This window comes from Vulpes lagopus, chromosome 7 (genome assembly GCF_018345385.1).
Source record: "Vulpes lagopus strain Blue_001 chromosome 7, ASM1834538v1, whole genome shotgun sequence".
Taxonomy (NCBI): Eukaryota; Metazoa; Chordata; class Mammalia; order Carnivora; family Canidae; genus Vulpes; species Vulpes lagopus.
The window spans coordinates 104819573-104836937 of record NC_054830.1 but is presented as its reverse complement, the minus strand read 5'-3'; the positions used below and the strand labels follow the sequence as shown (position 1 = coordinate 104836937).

General features: G+C 39.9%; 1 protein-coding gene across 1 annotated transcript; it reads right to left on the bottom strand.

The window, feature by feature from the left end:
- Positions 1-16085: 16085 nt before the first annotated feature.
- Positions 16086-17108, bottom strand: LOC121495721 (heterogeneous nuclear ribonucleoprotein A1-like). Its single transcript, XM_041763590.1, has one exon. The coding sequence runs from the start codon at positions 17046-17048 to the stop codon at positions 16086-16088; it is 963 nt and encodes a 320-aa protein (XP_041619524.1). The 5' UTR covers positions 17049-17108.
- Positions 17109-17365: the final 257 nt, after the last annotated feature.

Sequence of the window (17365 nt, the reverse complement as noted above, 5' to 3'; positions counted from 1 at the left end):
CTCACTGGGCACAGACAGGTGTGAGTTGTGGTGCTTGCTCTAAGAATGCCTCCCAAATGATATGTTTTCATTGAGTCATGACATTAGTCAGTAGGCTAGCAGTGTAGTCTCGGACATGATGTAATTGGATGATCAGGTCTCAGGCTTTGTGGGACCATACATTATGCAGAAAATTGCACAAGACCCATACCCTCTGTTCATAACCTATGTGGACGCCTATGGAAAAGGACTGCTGGAGGATAAACATACATGGAATCAACAAACTGATTTGACCTGAACTTCTCAAGTAGGGATTATAGCCACCTGGATACACTGTCACACGGGGCATGACAATCCATCTACAAGTGAGGGCTGGGCCTAAAAATAAACTCCAGTGATTCTAACACCCAAGACCAAGGAAGCCTAGCACCCAAGCTCAAACTGCTAAACGACACACTCAAGTAGCCAGTGGAACTCATGGACACATAATCTGTGGCACTGGTCTTGGCAAATGGACTATGTAATTAACCCTCTCTTCTTTTTTTCCCTTCTATGTATGCCTCCTGGAGAACTGGGGTACTAGGATTTGTGAATAGCAAAGAAGAGCCAGGGGATGGAAGAGTCTTACTTAGTGTCTGTTTTCTTTTGCTGCCAAGCTAAGCTTGCAGGATTTGGGATGTTATTGGATGATGATAATGATCATGGATATGACATGAAAACTCTAAAGTGCACCTAATCTGGACCAGAAGATGGGAGATACTCTAAGGTGTTAAATGGTGGACAACGAAGAAACTGATGAGCTACCTAGAAATGAACCTGGGCGTGTAGTGTGAGTAGGATGTGGGGAGCACTGGGTGACATTATTGCTGTGGGGACTAATACTGAGCAACTATCATGGCTGCAAGGGAGGGTTAGGGTTGGCGAGGGACAGACTCCCTCAGTTCTAGTCTACAGAGTATCTGGCCAATTCAATGCTGACTGTCACTGCCACCCTCAACTTGACCAATGGCCAATGGGGAATCTTAATCTGAGAACTTTCGGACACCTCCGAGTAGCTGCTGACCTCAGGAGGTAACGACCTGTCCTCAAGACAACAGAACAAGATCAGCTTCCTGGACTACTTCATGATTTCCATTAGTCTCCTCCTATTTACATACTATTGTACCTACTTTATATTTAACTCTTTGTTGAATCTACATGGCCTGTTAGGATATCTGACGGGGTGGCCTATATTGTAGAGTTCTTGGTTGGTGATGTGAAAGGATAGGGGGTAGAATTGTATGGAAACCGCTCTGTCCAAGTGTCCTTTCAAATATCCATATACACAAGGCCACAGACAAGGCTTACTCTCACTTCAGTTAAATTTTAGTAAAGTCCCCGTCATCCTCTTAGAATCTGTCAAAGAATAAGAAGAATGGCAGGCTTGTGAGGAACACAGCCATTTTTTACCTACCTCTTTATCTTCCCTGGAGGCAATGAGACAATTTCTCATTGCCTTCCAGGTTCTAGTAAGGCATAAGGGTTTCTGCCTCAAAATTCTCCTCTTCCCCTTACTTTAAGGTACAGATGGATGCTATAATACTCCAAACTGCTGTGTATGAAATTGGATCCTCAGAAACAGAGCTCCCCATTGCTTATGTTGCGTTGTTATCTGACCTCTTTTGTTTTGGTGGTGTCTGGTGGGGCAAGGGACATAGGGAGCTGGCACCTTAGCTGGTCTTACTATTGCTGTCTGTGTAAGAAATAAACTGCCTCATCTAAAAAGGGTTCATTGTTTCTTTACCAGCTAAATCTCTCAGCCTTGCTTGACAGCAATCATGACAAATGCTCTGTACCCACTTATATGCACTTGTGTGAGAAAAGGTCCAAGGCCTATATGTATGGCTTCTTTCCGCCTCCCATCTCAGTTTAAACACTAGTTAGATTGAGTAATTATGTCAAAAAAGTGATCAGATTTAGTTTTGGTTTTTATTGTTACAAAAATTTTTTGTGTTTAAAAGTAAGGCATGCTCATGATGACTTTTCAACAGACTAATTCTAGGCCCCAAGTTTTGAAGCTGCTCACCAGTTCCTGTCTGGAGAATAATCTGGGACATCTTAGTGTTTAATTTTTCTTTTTTGGCAGTGTGTGTGCTGTTTTATTGTTGTTCTTAAGTCTTGTTTTTTCATTCATTAACCAGTGAGCAGCTTCTAAGTGGAGGATAGATTGATTCCATTTCCTAGGTTTAGTTAAGAAAACACAGGCCTCACTTGATTCTCTTGGAAGGAGATTACAAATGCCTTCTTTAATAACATACACTGTTGGGGCCTGAGTGGTACAGCCAGTTACCTGTCAGACTCTTGATTTTGGTTCAGGTCATGATCTCAGGATCCCTCATCGGGATCTGAGCTCAGTAGGGAGTGTGCTGGAGCTTTTCTTTCTCTCCCTCTTCTCCTCCCTGTGCAATCTTTAGAAATAATAATAATAACATACACTATTTTTTTGAAATTTGCCTTTTCTCTCCATCTTTGAATAGGTATTTGATGAAACTCATGAAAGTGAGTGGAACCTGACTTGTCCCCTTTTTCTAGGATGCAGTGCAGAAGTGATTGTGACTTTCAAGGTAATTTGTTTGCTATTTCCTTATTTCTTTGTTTGCTATTTCCGTATTTCTTTGAAGTGAATTTCTAACTTTGTAAATTGATAATGAAGAAAAATATTAACCTTTTGAAAGGTTATTCATTTGGTACATTCATTTGGTACACAAATGAATTTTTTAAGTGTTATTTATTTAAATAATCTCTACACCCATCATGGGGCTCAAACTCATGACCCTGAGATCAAGAGTCAGTCGTATGTTCTTCTGACTGAGCCAGTCAGGTGCCCCAAATGAACTGACTTTTTAATTTATTTTTATTTTTATATATGATAGTCACGCAAAGAGAGAGAGAGAGAGAGAGAGAGAGAGGCAGAGACACAGGCAGAGGGAGAAGCAGGCTCCATGCACCGGGAGCCCGATGTGGGATTCCATCCCAGGTCTCCAGGATCGTGCCCTGGGCCAAAGGCAGGCGCCAAACCTCTGAACTGACTTTTCAATTTAAAAAGTTTTTCCTTGTCAAAAGAAAAGTAGATGTAGCAACCATTCTATAGTTCCCAAATGTATGTATTTGTATATTAATTAAAATTCTGTGAGCACACACAAGGAACTAGTAATAGAGGTGAGGGAATTGATTGGTGAAGCTAGAGTAGGAACAGGGTATATGTAACAAGACTATAGAGTTCAGAGGAAACAACCAGATTGGACAATGTCTATGTATATCATTTTATAGTTTAAGTTTTTTCAAATGGAAATTGTAACTCACAGTGTTGCAGCCACCTGCCCCTTGTTCTTATGTAAGAGTCTAACATCCACAGAGTTTAGGCAGAAGGAAAAGTCTATAGGGTGGGAGGACTTTGCTGTCTAAAGTTGGTGCTTCAAAGGAACCACTTCTACCCCCACAGTCCATAAGCAAGGGGCCACTCCTGACCTTGCCTCTCTGACCTTGTCACCTACCATTCTTCCCTTTCCTCACTCTGCCCTAGTCCTCATGATCAAGCTATTCTTGGATCTGCAATTCAGGGCAATGTATTTCTAAGTTTTATCTATGGACCAAAGATCAAAGTATTCAGTTAAGGCCCAGGTTCACATTATGTTACTATTTCAGTGTGGCCAGACTTATTTTGCTCCCTGTAAAATCTAGCTAACGAGTTTTCTTACCAATAGCTTCATGACTACTTGCTCATTCAGGACACATGGTCCCCCTTTTACCATCAACATTCATCTCTGTCAACCAAATCAGTTGGAAGAAGACCATTTGAGGGTTGTGGAAATTCAAGGTCTTTGGGATTGGGCACTAGTCAGAGGTCACACTGAAGAGAGCACTAAACACATCCCAGACATGTGAGGGCTGATCCTGGTAGTATTAGGAGCAGGCAGCCTAAGGCTGTGGCTCATGTAGTAATGAGCCACAGAAAAGTTTATGGAGACAGTGATTAGTCCAGTGTTGTTGTTCATCTATAAAACTCCATTTTTAAGACACAGTGGCGAGGCTAGGGTTTTGAATCTTACTTCTTCCCTAGTTTATCATTCTCCAGTTGCTGGCTACTATTTATTGAGCACTTACTAGGTTTCAGGCACTGTGCTAAGCACTCAACTGGCCCTGTCCTTTTTTTATTTTTTATTTTTTATTTTTTATTTATTTTTTTTAACTGGCCCTGTCCTATTAAATCATCACAAGCTGCTATTCTATAGAGAAGAAAACTGAGGCTCATGGAAGGGCTGTATGATCAAGTTTCCACAGTTCACAAGGAGTAGAACTGGGATGTGAACCCAGGTCTGTCTGACATCAGGTCTGTTATTTTAACCAGTCTGTTCTATTAGAAACTACAGAGGAACCCCAGAGGAGCTCATAATCTGATAGGGAATTCAAGGGAGGCCTAAGTTAAGGCATAAGTATGAGGCATGGCCTCCATTTGATTCATGTTGGCACTTATTGTTTGGAGCAGGCCTACCGCAAGAGCTAAAAACTATGGGTTGAAAAGAAATGATACACGTTGGTATCAGCATTCTGAGGGCTTGGTATGTTTACCTCAGTGACTTTGGTGGATGTATTGTGATGCAGAAGCAGCAGGGGAAGCTGGTACACCAAGGTCACTGGTGAGATTCTAGAAATATTCTTCAGCTGTACTGACACAGGTTTCACCCTTCTGTAGATTTCACTGCTGCTCTTTTGTTGCCCTCTCTTAGGAAGTGTTTATGAGCCTGAGAACCTAGGATCAATGTACAGGCAGCCCCATTGCAGTCAGCCTGGTTGCTGCAATTCTCTCGCCTCCATGTGTCTGTCCCTGCTGTGCCTGGATGTCTCCTTCCTGCCTTCCCAGTGTATTACAATTCTTCTATCTCACAATGAACACACACAATGCTTCTGTTTCTTAAAAACACCCTAAGTCATTTTCAAAAATAAAAACAGCACTCTCACCTTCAGTTTTAGAGGCAAATAGACCTGGGTTCACTCCTGGATTTTTCTGCTTCCTATCAGGAAACTTGCCAAGTTTATTTATCTCCCCTAAGACTCAGTTACTGCTCTCAATAAAGGGGTATCTAACATAGTAAAGGTGATATGAAATTAAATTATGTGTGTAAACCACTTAGGTCATTACCTGCCATATAGTTATTCCTTAATATATGTCACTTCCTTCCCTTTTCACTACTCATCCTGGAATGAGATAATCCTCTCTTTTACATCTGTTAAAACTTCACATATTTCATTTTCTACCTGCAACATGGTATTTCTGTAGTCTTATTTTCCCCTTAAGACTACGGTGTCCTTAAGAAGAAAGGGTTGCTCTCGAATGCATGACCCATTCCCCACTCCCCTACATCCACCTCCCTCACCCGCCATTTACACAAAGTTCTTTGTACACACTGTGTTCTTGTGAAAGACTTATTGAAAACATGGTTAAAATAAAAGGAAGAAAAAAATGAAAAGATACGAGACAGTTGCATTAAAAAATTGATTGAAAGCAGGGATCCCTGGGTGAAAGCATAAAAATGATTTAGAAAGAGTTTTTAAAAGATTCCTAATTAATATATCCTCTCTCCCAAATTTCAATGATAAAATATAGTATATACCTTTTTTTTTTAAGAAAATAAAAAATTCTGCAGAATGGATCTGGCTGAATTTCAGTGATTGGTATGTATTTGTTCCTTTTCTCCCCCTACCAAAATCTTCATAGATACTTGCCTCTTCTAATTTGGTTACCTGGCAAGGAAGTTTCCAAATACCTCAACTTTCATCTTAATTATCACCTACAAAGAGGAAATCAGAATTCTGTTCAACTGGCTAGGCTGCAGAATTGTAGAAAAACCCTAATTCATTTATGAGCCAGAAAATCCTGTCTAATATCTGCCACCTAGTGTGGGTTTTGTAAAATTACGCATATTGGACACTTTTTTTAGATTTTATTTATTTATTCATGAGAGACACACAGAGAGAGAAACAGAGACAAAGGCAGAGGGAGTAGCAGGCTCCACACAGGGAGCGCAATGTGGGACTCGATCTCTGGACCGCAGGATTATGACGTGAGCTGAAGGTAGATAGATGCTCAACTGCAGAGCCACCCAGGCGTCCCATTTTTGGACACATTAATCCCATGGTTATCAGTTCCCTCATGGACACAGGATTTGAATTTTTTATTTTTTATTTTTATTTTTTAAATTTTTATTTATTTATGATAGTCACAGAGAGAGAGAGAGAGAGAGAGAGAGAGAGGCAGAGACACAGGCAGAGGGAGAAGCGGGCTCCATGCACCGGGAGCCCGATGTGGGATTCGATCCCGGGTCTCCAGGATCGCGCCCTGGGCCAAAGGCAGGTGCCAAACTGCTGCGCCACCCAGGGATCCCCGGATTTGAAATTTTTAAATTACCAAACAAAATGATTAATAGTAGCATTAAATTTGGTTTCCCATTTGATTTTAATCTTAGTTATATATATATAGAGATAGAGACAGAGACAGAGATGCTGGATAGATATATTGATATGCAAAGTAGAGCTTTTGATCAGCATGGCAAGGTGGTACAGGAAGCCTTTAAACATTAAAATTATCTAATAATGAATTTTTATAATTGGTAATAAAAGCGAGGAAATAAATTCCCTCTGTTTCTTTATTGAGAAATATCATTCCTACTAGGAAAGAGTGAGTAGAAAAGTATCAGTTGTTGAGTACATTCTGTTGTTCCAGGCTCTTTATCTACTTTAATTTTATTTAAACCTCATCTTTTGGTCTTTGAGTTAAAATATTATAATACCTGGGGCACCTGGGTGGCTCAGTCAGTTAAGCATCCGACTCCTGGTTTCAGCTCAGGGTGGTGGGATTCAGCGCAGAGTCTACTTGAGAGTCTGTCTCTCCCTCTGCGCCTTCTGCCCCTGCTCATGCACTCTCTCTGTCTTTCTCTTCAAAATAAATATGTAAATCCTTAAAAAATGTTACATGTCCATTTTACATAAAAGAAAATTGAGACCTAGAAAGTTAAGTAATTGGCTGTATATCACAGCTGGTTAACAAAAGCACTAGGATTTGTAACCATGTGTGTCAACTCCAAAACTCATACTTTTTCCATACTGCCGTTGCACTAGAAATGCCAAAAATAGTGTAAAAACCTCCATTCTATAGTGGTAATCCTCTTTCATTTCTGAGATTGGTAATTCCTGTGTTTTTTCTTTTTCAATCTTGATATGTTTATCAGTTTTTTAAAATTTTTTCAAAGAACTACCTTTTGGTTATATTATCTGTATTTTTCGGTTTTCAATTTTCTTTCTGCTCTTATTTTTCCTTTTCTTCTGATTGGTTCGAAATTATTTTGTTCTTTTTCTTTTTTTTTTTTTTTTAAGAATTTCAGGTCTTTCTTTCTTTCTTTCTTTTTTTTTTTTTAAAGATTTTATTTATTTATTCATGACAGACACAGAGAGAGAGAGAGAGGCAGAGACACAGGCAGAGGGAGAAGCAGGCTCCATCCAGGGAGCCTGATGTAGGACTCGATCCCGGGTCTCCAGGATCATGCTCTGGGCCAAAAGCAGCACTAAACCACTGACACCCAGGCTGCCTCTGCAATTTGCATTCTGCAAATTTTGTCATATATTTTCATTTTCATTTATTTTAAAATACTTTCCAGTTTCATTCAAATTTCATTTTCATTCAAATTAAAATCTTAACTTGAGATTTCTTCTTTGATACATGAATTATTTAGAACTATGTTGTTTAGGGCAGCCCGGGTGGCCTAGTGGTTTTTAGTGCCACCTTCAGCCCAGGGTGTGATCTTGGAGACCCGGGATCAAGTCCCGCGTCAGGCCCCCCTGCATGGAGCCTACTTTTCCCTCTGCCTGTGTCTCTGCCTCTCTCTCTCTGTGTGTCTCTTATGAATAACTAAATAAAATCTTAAAAAAAAAGTATCTTGTTTAATATACAAGTGTTTAGAGAATTTTCTGTTTTCTGTTACCAATTTCAAGTTTAATTCCATTATGGTTAGAGAACATACTTTGAATGATTCGAACTCCTTCACATTTATTAAGATTTAGGAGCAGGGAAGGTGTGGGGGAAATTTTATTAAGATTTATTTTATCACACACATGCACACAAATTTGTTTGATCACAAATCTTATGTCTTGATGGATGTTTCACTTACACATGAAAGTACTCTGCTGTTGATGGCTAGAGTATTCTATAAACATCAATTAAATCCAGTTTAATAGTGTTCAGTTCTTCAGTATCCTTGCTGAACAACTGTTTACTGGTTCTATCAATTAATAAGATAGGAATGGTGACATTTCCAACTATAGTTGTTTATTTTTCTATTTTTTCCTTTCAGTTTTGTCATTTTTTACTTCATATATTTTGAAGCTCTGTTGTTAGGTATACCCACACTTTGGGTTGTCATGTCTTCTTATTGAATTGAGTCTTTTATGACTATGTAATGTTCCTCAGTGGGGCCCAACACCTGAAACGGCTCCTAATGATTCCCACCTCCTGTTGCTGGCACACTTATATAATTCCCTCCCCTTTGAATATTGGCTGGACCTGTGATTCACTTCTAATGAACAGAGTATGGCAGAAATGATGGGCCATCACTTCCAAGATTAGTTTTTTTTGTTTTTTAAAGATTTTATTTATTCATGAGAGGCACAGAGAGAGAGAGAGAGAGGCAGAGACACAGGCAGAGGGAGAAGCAGGCTCCATGCAGGGAGCCTGACATGAGACTCGATCCTGGGTCTCCAGGATCACACCCTGGGCTGAAGGTGGCTCTAAACCGCTGAGCCACCTGGGCTGCCCCCAAGATTAGTTTTATAAAATATTGGTACTTTTTCTTGCTTGCACTTTCTCTCTGGGTTTTTTGTTTTTGTTTTGTGATGCATTTTTGTGAGCACCCTTATGGAAAGGCCCATATGGCAAGGAGTTGAGAGTGTCTGGCCTCTGGCAGACAGCCAGTGAGGAACTGAGGCCTGGGAACAAGGGAATCCTGCCAACAACATCATGAGTGAGTTCGGAAGCAGGTCCTTCTTTGGTTAATGCTTCAAGTGAGGGGATCCCTGGGTGGCTCAGTGGTTTAGCACCTGCCTTTGGCCCAGGGCATGATCCTGGAGTCCCAGGATTGAGTCCTGCATCGGACTCCCGGCATGGAGCCTGCTTGTCCCTCTGCCTATGTCTCTGCCTCTCTCTCTCTCTCTCTCTCTGTCTCTCATGAATAAATAAATAAAATCTTAAAAAAAAAAAAAAAGCTTCAAGTGAGATCACAGCCCTAGTTGCCTTTTGCAACAGCCTTGTGAGAGACCCTAAAGCACAGAATTTAGCTAATCCATACTGAGATTCCCGACCAACAGAAATTGTGGGTTAATAAATGTGTATTGTTTTAAGCCAATAATTTTGGAAGCAATTTGGTACAAAGCAAGAGGTAACTAATGTACCCACTTGGTAATTTTCTTTGTTCTGAAGTCTAGTTTTGACATGAATATAGCTATTTCAGCTTCCTTTAGTATTAGTATTTACATTTTTTCCACCCTTTAAATTTTAACATACCTGTATCATTATATTTGAAATGACTTTCCAATAGACAGTGTATAGTTGGGTCATGCTTATTTATTTACTTATTTATTACATTAAAAATTTTTTAAAAAGATTTTATTTATTTATTCATGAGAGAGAGAGAAAGAGAAAGAGAGAGGCAGAGACGCAGGCAGAGGGAGAAGCAGGCTCCATGCAGGGAGCCCAATGTGGGACTCTGTGGGTCTGCAGGATCAGGCCCTGGACTGAAGGCGGCGCTAAACCGCTGCGCCACCCGGGCTGCCCACATTTTTAAAATTTAAATTCAATTTGCCAACATATAACACCCAGTGCTCATCCCATCAAGTTGAGTCATTTTTTTAAAAAAAGATTTTATTTATTTATTCATAAGAGACACAAGAAGGCAGAGAGAGATACAGGAGAGGGAGAAGCAGGCTCCATGCTGGAAGCCCCATGTGGGACTCCATCCTGGGACTCCCGGATCATGCCTTGAGCCAAAGGCAGACACTCAATCACTGAGCCACTCAGATGTCCCTGGGTCATGTTTTTAAATCCATTATGACAGTCTGTATCTTTTAGTTGATATGTTGGTAGCACTTAGAGTCATATGATTATTGATATTTAAATTTCAACTCTTTATCAGTTTATTATTTGTTTTCTGTTTATTTTCTTTGTTTTTTATTCAACTCTCATCCCTTTCCTACTATCATTTGAAAAATGAGAAGTTTTTGGTATTCCATTTTAATTTACTGATTGCATTTTTAGCTATATCTTTTTGTACAGTTCTATAGAGTAGTTGCTCCAGAGACTATGATGTATATATTTTTCAGTTTCCTTAGAATCAGTATTTTATCATTGCAAATGGACTCACCATTTACATTCTTTTACCTTTCCTCTTTTATGTTATGGTTATCTCATATATTACATCTATATATATTGAAAACTCATTAAGACAATGTTTTAATTATTGCTTTCAACCACCAAATATGTATTTATTTATTTAGTTAGTTTTTAAAGATTTTATTTATTTATGAGAGACACAGAGAGAGAGGCAGAGATATAGGCAGAGACATAGGCAGAGAGAGAAGAGGGCTCCATGCAGAGAGCCCAATGAGGGACTGGATCCTGGGACTCCAGGATCATGCCCTGAGCCAAAGGCAGACACTCAACCACTTGAGCCACCCAGATGCCCCCCAAACATGTTTTATAATTACTTTGTTTTTTAAAAGATTTTTAATTTTTTTATTCATGAGAGACAGAGAGAGAGAGAGAGAGAGAGAGGCAGAGACACAGGCAAAGGGAGAAGCAAGCTTTATGCAGGGAGCCTGACATGGGACTCAATCCTGGGTCTCCAGGATCACACCTTGGGCTGAAGGTGGCACCAAACCGCTGAGCCACCCGGGCTGCCCTATAATTATTTTTAAATATTTTATTTATTTATTTATTTATTTATTTATTTATTTATTTATTTATTTGAGAGAGTAACTCAGTCAGCATCTCTGACTGGCAGAGAAGGGCAGAAGAAAAGGGAGAAGTAGGCTCCCCACTGAGCAGAGAGCCCAACATGGGGCTCAATCCCAGGACCCTGAGATCATGAACTGAGCCAAAAGCAGATGCTTAACTAACTGTGCCACTCAGGTGCTTCCACCAGACATATTTTAAAAAAATTAAGAAGAAAGTAATAATATATTCTATTTACACTTATGTTATTTTTCCTTTATTTCTGATGTTCCCAGTTCCCATTTGATATTATTTTCCTTATGTCTGAACTTCCTTCAGAAATTTTTTAGAACAGAGATGCCTTCTTGATGGCTCACTTGCTTAAGCATCTGATTTAAGATTTCAGCTCAGGTCATGATCTCAGGGTGGTGGGATTGAGTCCTGTGTCTGCTCTGCCCTGGGCATGGAGCCTGCTTAATATTCTCTCTCCCTGTCCCTCTGCCACCCCCTCCCTCACACAAGCTCATTTTTTATCTCTAAAACGAAAGAAAGAAAAAGAAAGAAAGGAAAGAAAGAAATTTTCAGAGCTTTTTTTTGTTTTGTTTTGTTTTTTTGTTTTTTTGTGCAACAAATTCTTTTAGTTTCCTTTATCTGAGTAAGTCTGTGTTTCATCTCTATTCCTGAAGGATGTTTTCACTTGATACAGAATTCTGAGTTGACACATCTGTTTTCTTTTTTTTTTCTTCCTGGCACTTTAAAAATCTTATACTTCCTTCTGCCTCCAGAGTCGTTTGAATCTTTGTTTATCTGTTAGCAATGCATTATTATTAGTCTCTGACTATTTTCAAGATTGTCTTTAGTTTTCAACAATTAGATTGTAATGTATTTGAATTCATATTCATTTCTTTTTTTAATTTTTTAAATTTATTATTTATGATAGTCACAGAGAGAGAGGGAGAGAGAGGCAGAGACACAGGCAGAGGGAGAAGCAGGCTCCATGCACCGGGAACCTGACGTGGGATTCGATCCCCGGTCTCCAGGATCGCGCCCTGGGCCAAAGACAGGCGCTAAACTGCTGCGCCACCCAGGGATCCCCATATTCATTTCTATTTTCCTGTTTAGGGTTTGCTCATCTTGTTGAATCTGTAGGTTCTTGTCTTTTGCCAAATTTGGTAAATTGTATATAGTAGTGCAGTTTTTATCTTCTTTTTCTAAAACCCAATGATGTGAATGTTAGTCCTTTTGGTACTGTTCATGGCCCATGTACTGTAATGTATTTTCGTTTGTTTAGTTATTGTATTTTCAGTTTTCAAAAATTTTTTAACATTTTACCTAATTTGTTTAAAGGATGGTACTATCTTCTAGTATATATAGTTTTTTTCTTTCAGTAACTAGGTTTGAAATGCCAGTTTCTCTTTTTCCTTATGTCTTATGACCCATTTCCACTACCCAAGTTGGGCGGATGCATAATTGTCTGCCAGCCGTAGCTGGTGTTAGCTATGGCAAAGTACGTGCTAAAGTGAAATATCAAATACTAAATAATTTACCCCAAGCTTCCCCTGATTTCTGTAAATTTTCACCTCTTCTGAAATGTATACTCAGACATGTTTCTTCCGAAAGTTTATTTTTTTAAAGATTTTATTTATTTATTCACGAGACACACACAGAGAGGCAGAAACTTGGGCAGAGGGAGAAGCAGGCCCCATGCAGGGAACCTGACGCAGGACTTGATCACGCCCTGAGCCTAAGGCAGACACTCAACCATTGAGCCACCTGGGTGCCCCTCTTCTGAAAGTTTAAATCTCTCTTCTGACATGTTTAAATATAGGTATTTCATTAGGGCAGTTTAAACTTTGGGGGGGAATGTTTCAGTTTTACTTCAAATTTCATTATATGTTATCAGGAGCCTTAATTCTCATTCTTGAAATAAATTATAACTCTTTTACATTTGAATTTTGGGGCTTTTGCTCTCTGATTATGAGGGTGACTGGGAAATGATAGCTTTTCAAGAGAACCTGCTAAAAGTATCCTCTTCATCTTTTTTTTTCTTTTTTATTGAGATATAAGTGACATATTGTGTAAGTTTAAGGTGTATAATGTGTTGATTTCATAGTGGGTATATATTGCAATACGATTATCACTATAGCATTAGCTAACAGCTCCATTATGCAACATAATTATCTTTTTTTTCTTTGTGGTGAGAGCATTTAAGATCTAATCTTTTAGCAAGTATATGGCACAAAATTGTTAACTACAACCACAGTACTATGTATTAGACCCCCAGAACTTATTCAGCTTCAAATTGCAAGTTTGTGCCCTTTGACCAACATCTCCTCAATTTCATTGCCTTCTTCCCAAATCTTCCTCCCCAAATTTTTATTTGACACATGTTTATATCTTTTATTTCTTTGCTGGTAGTTTCTGCCTTTCCATTCAAGTTTGTTGGCAAACTTTTTAACAATAGCTGCTTTAGAGTCTTTGTCAGATAACTCCAACATCTGTATAATCTCAGTTTTGGCATATATTCATTGTCATTTCCTATGTAAATTGATATTTTCATGATTCTTTTTTTAAGATTTTATTTATTTACTCATGAGAGACACACAGAAAGAGAGAGAGAGAGAGAGAGAGAGGCAGAGACACAGGCAGAGGGAGAAGCAGGCTTCATGCAGGGAGCCTGACGCCGGACTCGATCCCAGGTCTCCAGGATCACGACCCGGGCGAAGGCGGAGCTAAACCGCTGAGCCACCCCGGCTACCCTTCATGATTCTTTATATGTCAAGTAAGTTTAGTTTGTATCCTCTACATTTTGAATGTAACATTGAAACTTTGTGTCTTATTTCAACTATATAGAGTATGTTGATATTTTTGTTTTAGTGGGCAATTAACCCAGTTTTGTTCAAACACAAGTTCTATCTAGTCTTCTATGGGTTATAGTTTCTCTCTCTTTTTTTAATGTTTAATTTAATTTAGTTTATATTTTTATTTTATTTAAGTAAGCTCTACATCCAAAGTGGGATTTGAACTCAGCTCCAAGATCCAGAGTTGCATGCTCTACCAGCTGAGCCAGCCAGGTGCCCCTGTGGGTTATAGTTTCTAGGCCATTTCCATTTTCAAAGTCTTTGCAGTGCAGTTTGGATTTGTCCTGCATGTGACCAGTATGAAGACTGTTATTTACTTTAGTTGTCAAAGATTTTGGCATGCTTTTGACATGCTAGGATCAGATCCATGCATATGCAGCTCAGGGGTGAGCTCAAGAGTTCAGACACACTTTTGGGGGGTCACTTTTCCAAAATCTTCCTCTTCTGTGATCTCTTCAGTATTTTTCAGTTGCCTAGGCTCTGCTGTGGTCTTCTCACCAGGAAGCAGGGCTTTATTTATCTTACTCTGCTGCATACTTTCTCTGAGCTATCCAGAATCAATTGCTGGCAAGAGAGGGGTGGGGGGCAATAGTGGTTTGCTTTACTCTATTAGGATCACATATCATCCAATCAGATAGCGTGTTTTTCCCTCTTTCAGAGTTTTAGGTGCTTGTTGCAACTTGTCATTATTAAGAGAGCTCTCTCCCTTTTCATCAGCTGAAACTAGAGGACCTTTAGAGCTATCTTTGTCCACATAGATGTGTCCCTCCTGGTTTTGCTGTGTTGAGACTAGGCTGCATGGGATACAATAGTAGGGGCTGGGAGGGGCAAGCGATGGCAGACTCAACTCAGTTCTCTGGTACTGATTTCTGTTCTTCCCTAATTCCTGCTATTATTTACTTTTCATAGTACTCAGACTATTCTACACATTCTATCTAGGTTTTCTAGTTGGATCAGTGGAAAAGACATAGTAGAGTGTACTTACTTACTCCTTGAATCTGAACTCATGGCGTCTTTTTTATACAAATAAACTTGATACAAATTTGTTGAATATTTATTACTTTGTGAAATGAGCATTAATTTAATACTTTTTCCCCTAAACCCAACACTACATCATTAAATGTGTGAAGCAGGGGGATCCCTGGGTGGCTTAGCAGTTTGGCACCTGCCTTTGGCCCAGGTTGCGATCCTGGGGTCCCTGGATCGAGTCCCACATCGGGCTCCTGGCATGGAGCCTGTTTCTCCTTCCTCCTGTGTCTCTGCCTCTCTCTCTCTCTCTCTCTCTCTCATAAATAAATAAATAAATAAATAAATAAATAAATATTTTTTAAAAATGTGAAGCATGAAACCACTGTATGAATTTCCATATCATAGAGTATAATGGAGATAAAAATTTTTCTAATTACCAATGTAATATATATGGAATTCAAAGATTTTGAAAAGTAAAAAAAAAAAAAGCACAATTTTTTTTTTCATTTTTATTTTTTAAGGATTGTATTTATTTGTTGAGAGAGAGAGTAAGCACAATGTGGGGAGTGGCAGAGGGAGAGGGACAAGCAGACTCCTCACTGAGCAGGGAGCTTGATATGGGGCTCGATCCCAGGACCCCTGGACCATAACCTAAGGCAACGGCCAACAGAAAAGTACAAATTTAAAATGAAACATAAATCTCTGTAATCTCAGTACATAAGAGGAACCATTGTTAAAATTTGGATATATGTGTTACTAAGATTTAGTTCTTTGTAAAGATATAAATTTTAAATAAGGGTAGAAATATAGATGTTGTTTTGTTACTTTTTCTTTAACATAACAATATATTGCCCAGTGTTTTCTTTGACAATAAATTTATACTATAGCAAGCTTTTTTTTTTTTTTTTTTTTTTTTTTTTTTAAAAAAAGACACATTTATTCAGCGTCATGATCAGACTATTACATTTAGCAATCAACAGCATGGGTGCAAAAAAAAAAATCTACATTAAAACCCTTTGTTGGAATGCTTTACACTTTCCACAGAACAGAAACTAAAATAACCTGTTATACAATTAGTCACAAATACAGTCCTCGAGTTTTTTGCCCATACACATGAGTATTGTCTAAAACATGTCTTCTTTGTAGCAGCTAGGCCCTGCCACCACTGTGCTTGGCTGAGTTCACAAATCTGTTGTAACCTGTAGCTTCCCTGTCACTTCTCTGGCTCTCCTCTCCTGCTAAGCTTTGTTTCCTGGCAGTAATTAAAACCTTCTGCCACTGCCATAGCTGCTGCTGCTGCTGGAACCGCCATAGCCACCTTGGTTTCGTGGTTTGGCAAAGTATTGGCCTCCACCACCATAGGGGCCAGAGCTTCTGCCTCCAAAATTTCCTCCTTTCATGGGTCCAAAATTTGAGGATTGATTGTTGTAATTGCCAAAATCGTTATAGCTTCCGCCACCTCCAAAGTTGCTTCCGTCGTTACCAAATCCGTTATAGCCATCCCCACTGCCACCGTATCCACCACCACCTCGACTGCCACCGAAGCCACCTCGACCACTGAAGTTCCCTCCACGACCAAAGTTGTCATTCCCACCAAAACCACCTCCACGACCACCACCAAAGTTTCCAGAACCACTTCGGCCTCTTTGGCTGGATGAAGCACTAGCCATCTCTTGCTTTGATAGGGCTTTCCTTACTTCACAGTTGTGGCCATTCACAGTATGGTATTTTTGAATGACAATCTTGTCTACAGAGTCGTGGTCGTCAAAGGTCACAAAAGCAAAACCTCTCTTTTTGCCACTGCCTCGGTCAGTCATGATCTCAATCACTTCAATTTTCCCATACTGTTCAAAATAATCTCTTAGATGATGTTCTTCAGTGTCTTCTTTAATGCCACCGACAAAAATCTTTTTCACAGTTAAGTGGGCACCGGGTCTTTGAGAATCCTCTCGGGAGACAGCCCTCTTTGGTTCCACGACTCTTCCGTCCACCTTGTGCGGCCGGGCGTTCATGGCCGCGTCCACCTGCTCCACGGTGGCGGACGTGACGAACCCAAAGCCTCTGGAGCGCTTGGTGTTGGGGTCTCTCATTACCACACAGTCCGTAAGCGTCCCCCGTTGCTCAAAATGGCTCCTCAGACTCTCATCGGTCGTTTCGAAGCTCAAACCTCCGATGAAGAGCTTCCGCAGCTGCTCGGGCTCTTTGGGAGACTCTGACTTAGACATGACGGCGGTGGGAGGGGAGACTTTAACGATGCTTACTCGGCGGCGTCCAGGGGCAGAAAAGTATAGCAAGCTTTTTAATGGCAGCATGGAATTCTATAATTTATTTAGCCAGAACAAAACTATGAATATTTAGTGTTTAAAAATTTTAGCTATTGGGGTACCTGGGTGGCTCAGTCAGTTAAGCGGCCAACTCTTGATTTCGGTTTATGTAATGATCTCTCAGGGTCCTGGGATCGAACCCCACATGGGGGGGGGGGTCTGCACTCAGCAGGGAGTCTGCTTGATAATTCCCTCTCTCCCTCTGCTCCTCCCTCCTC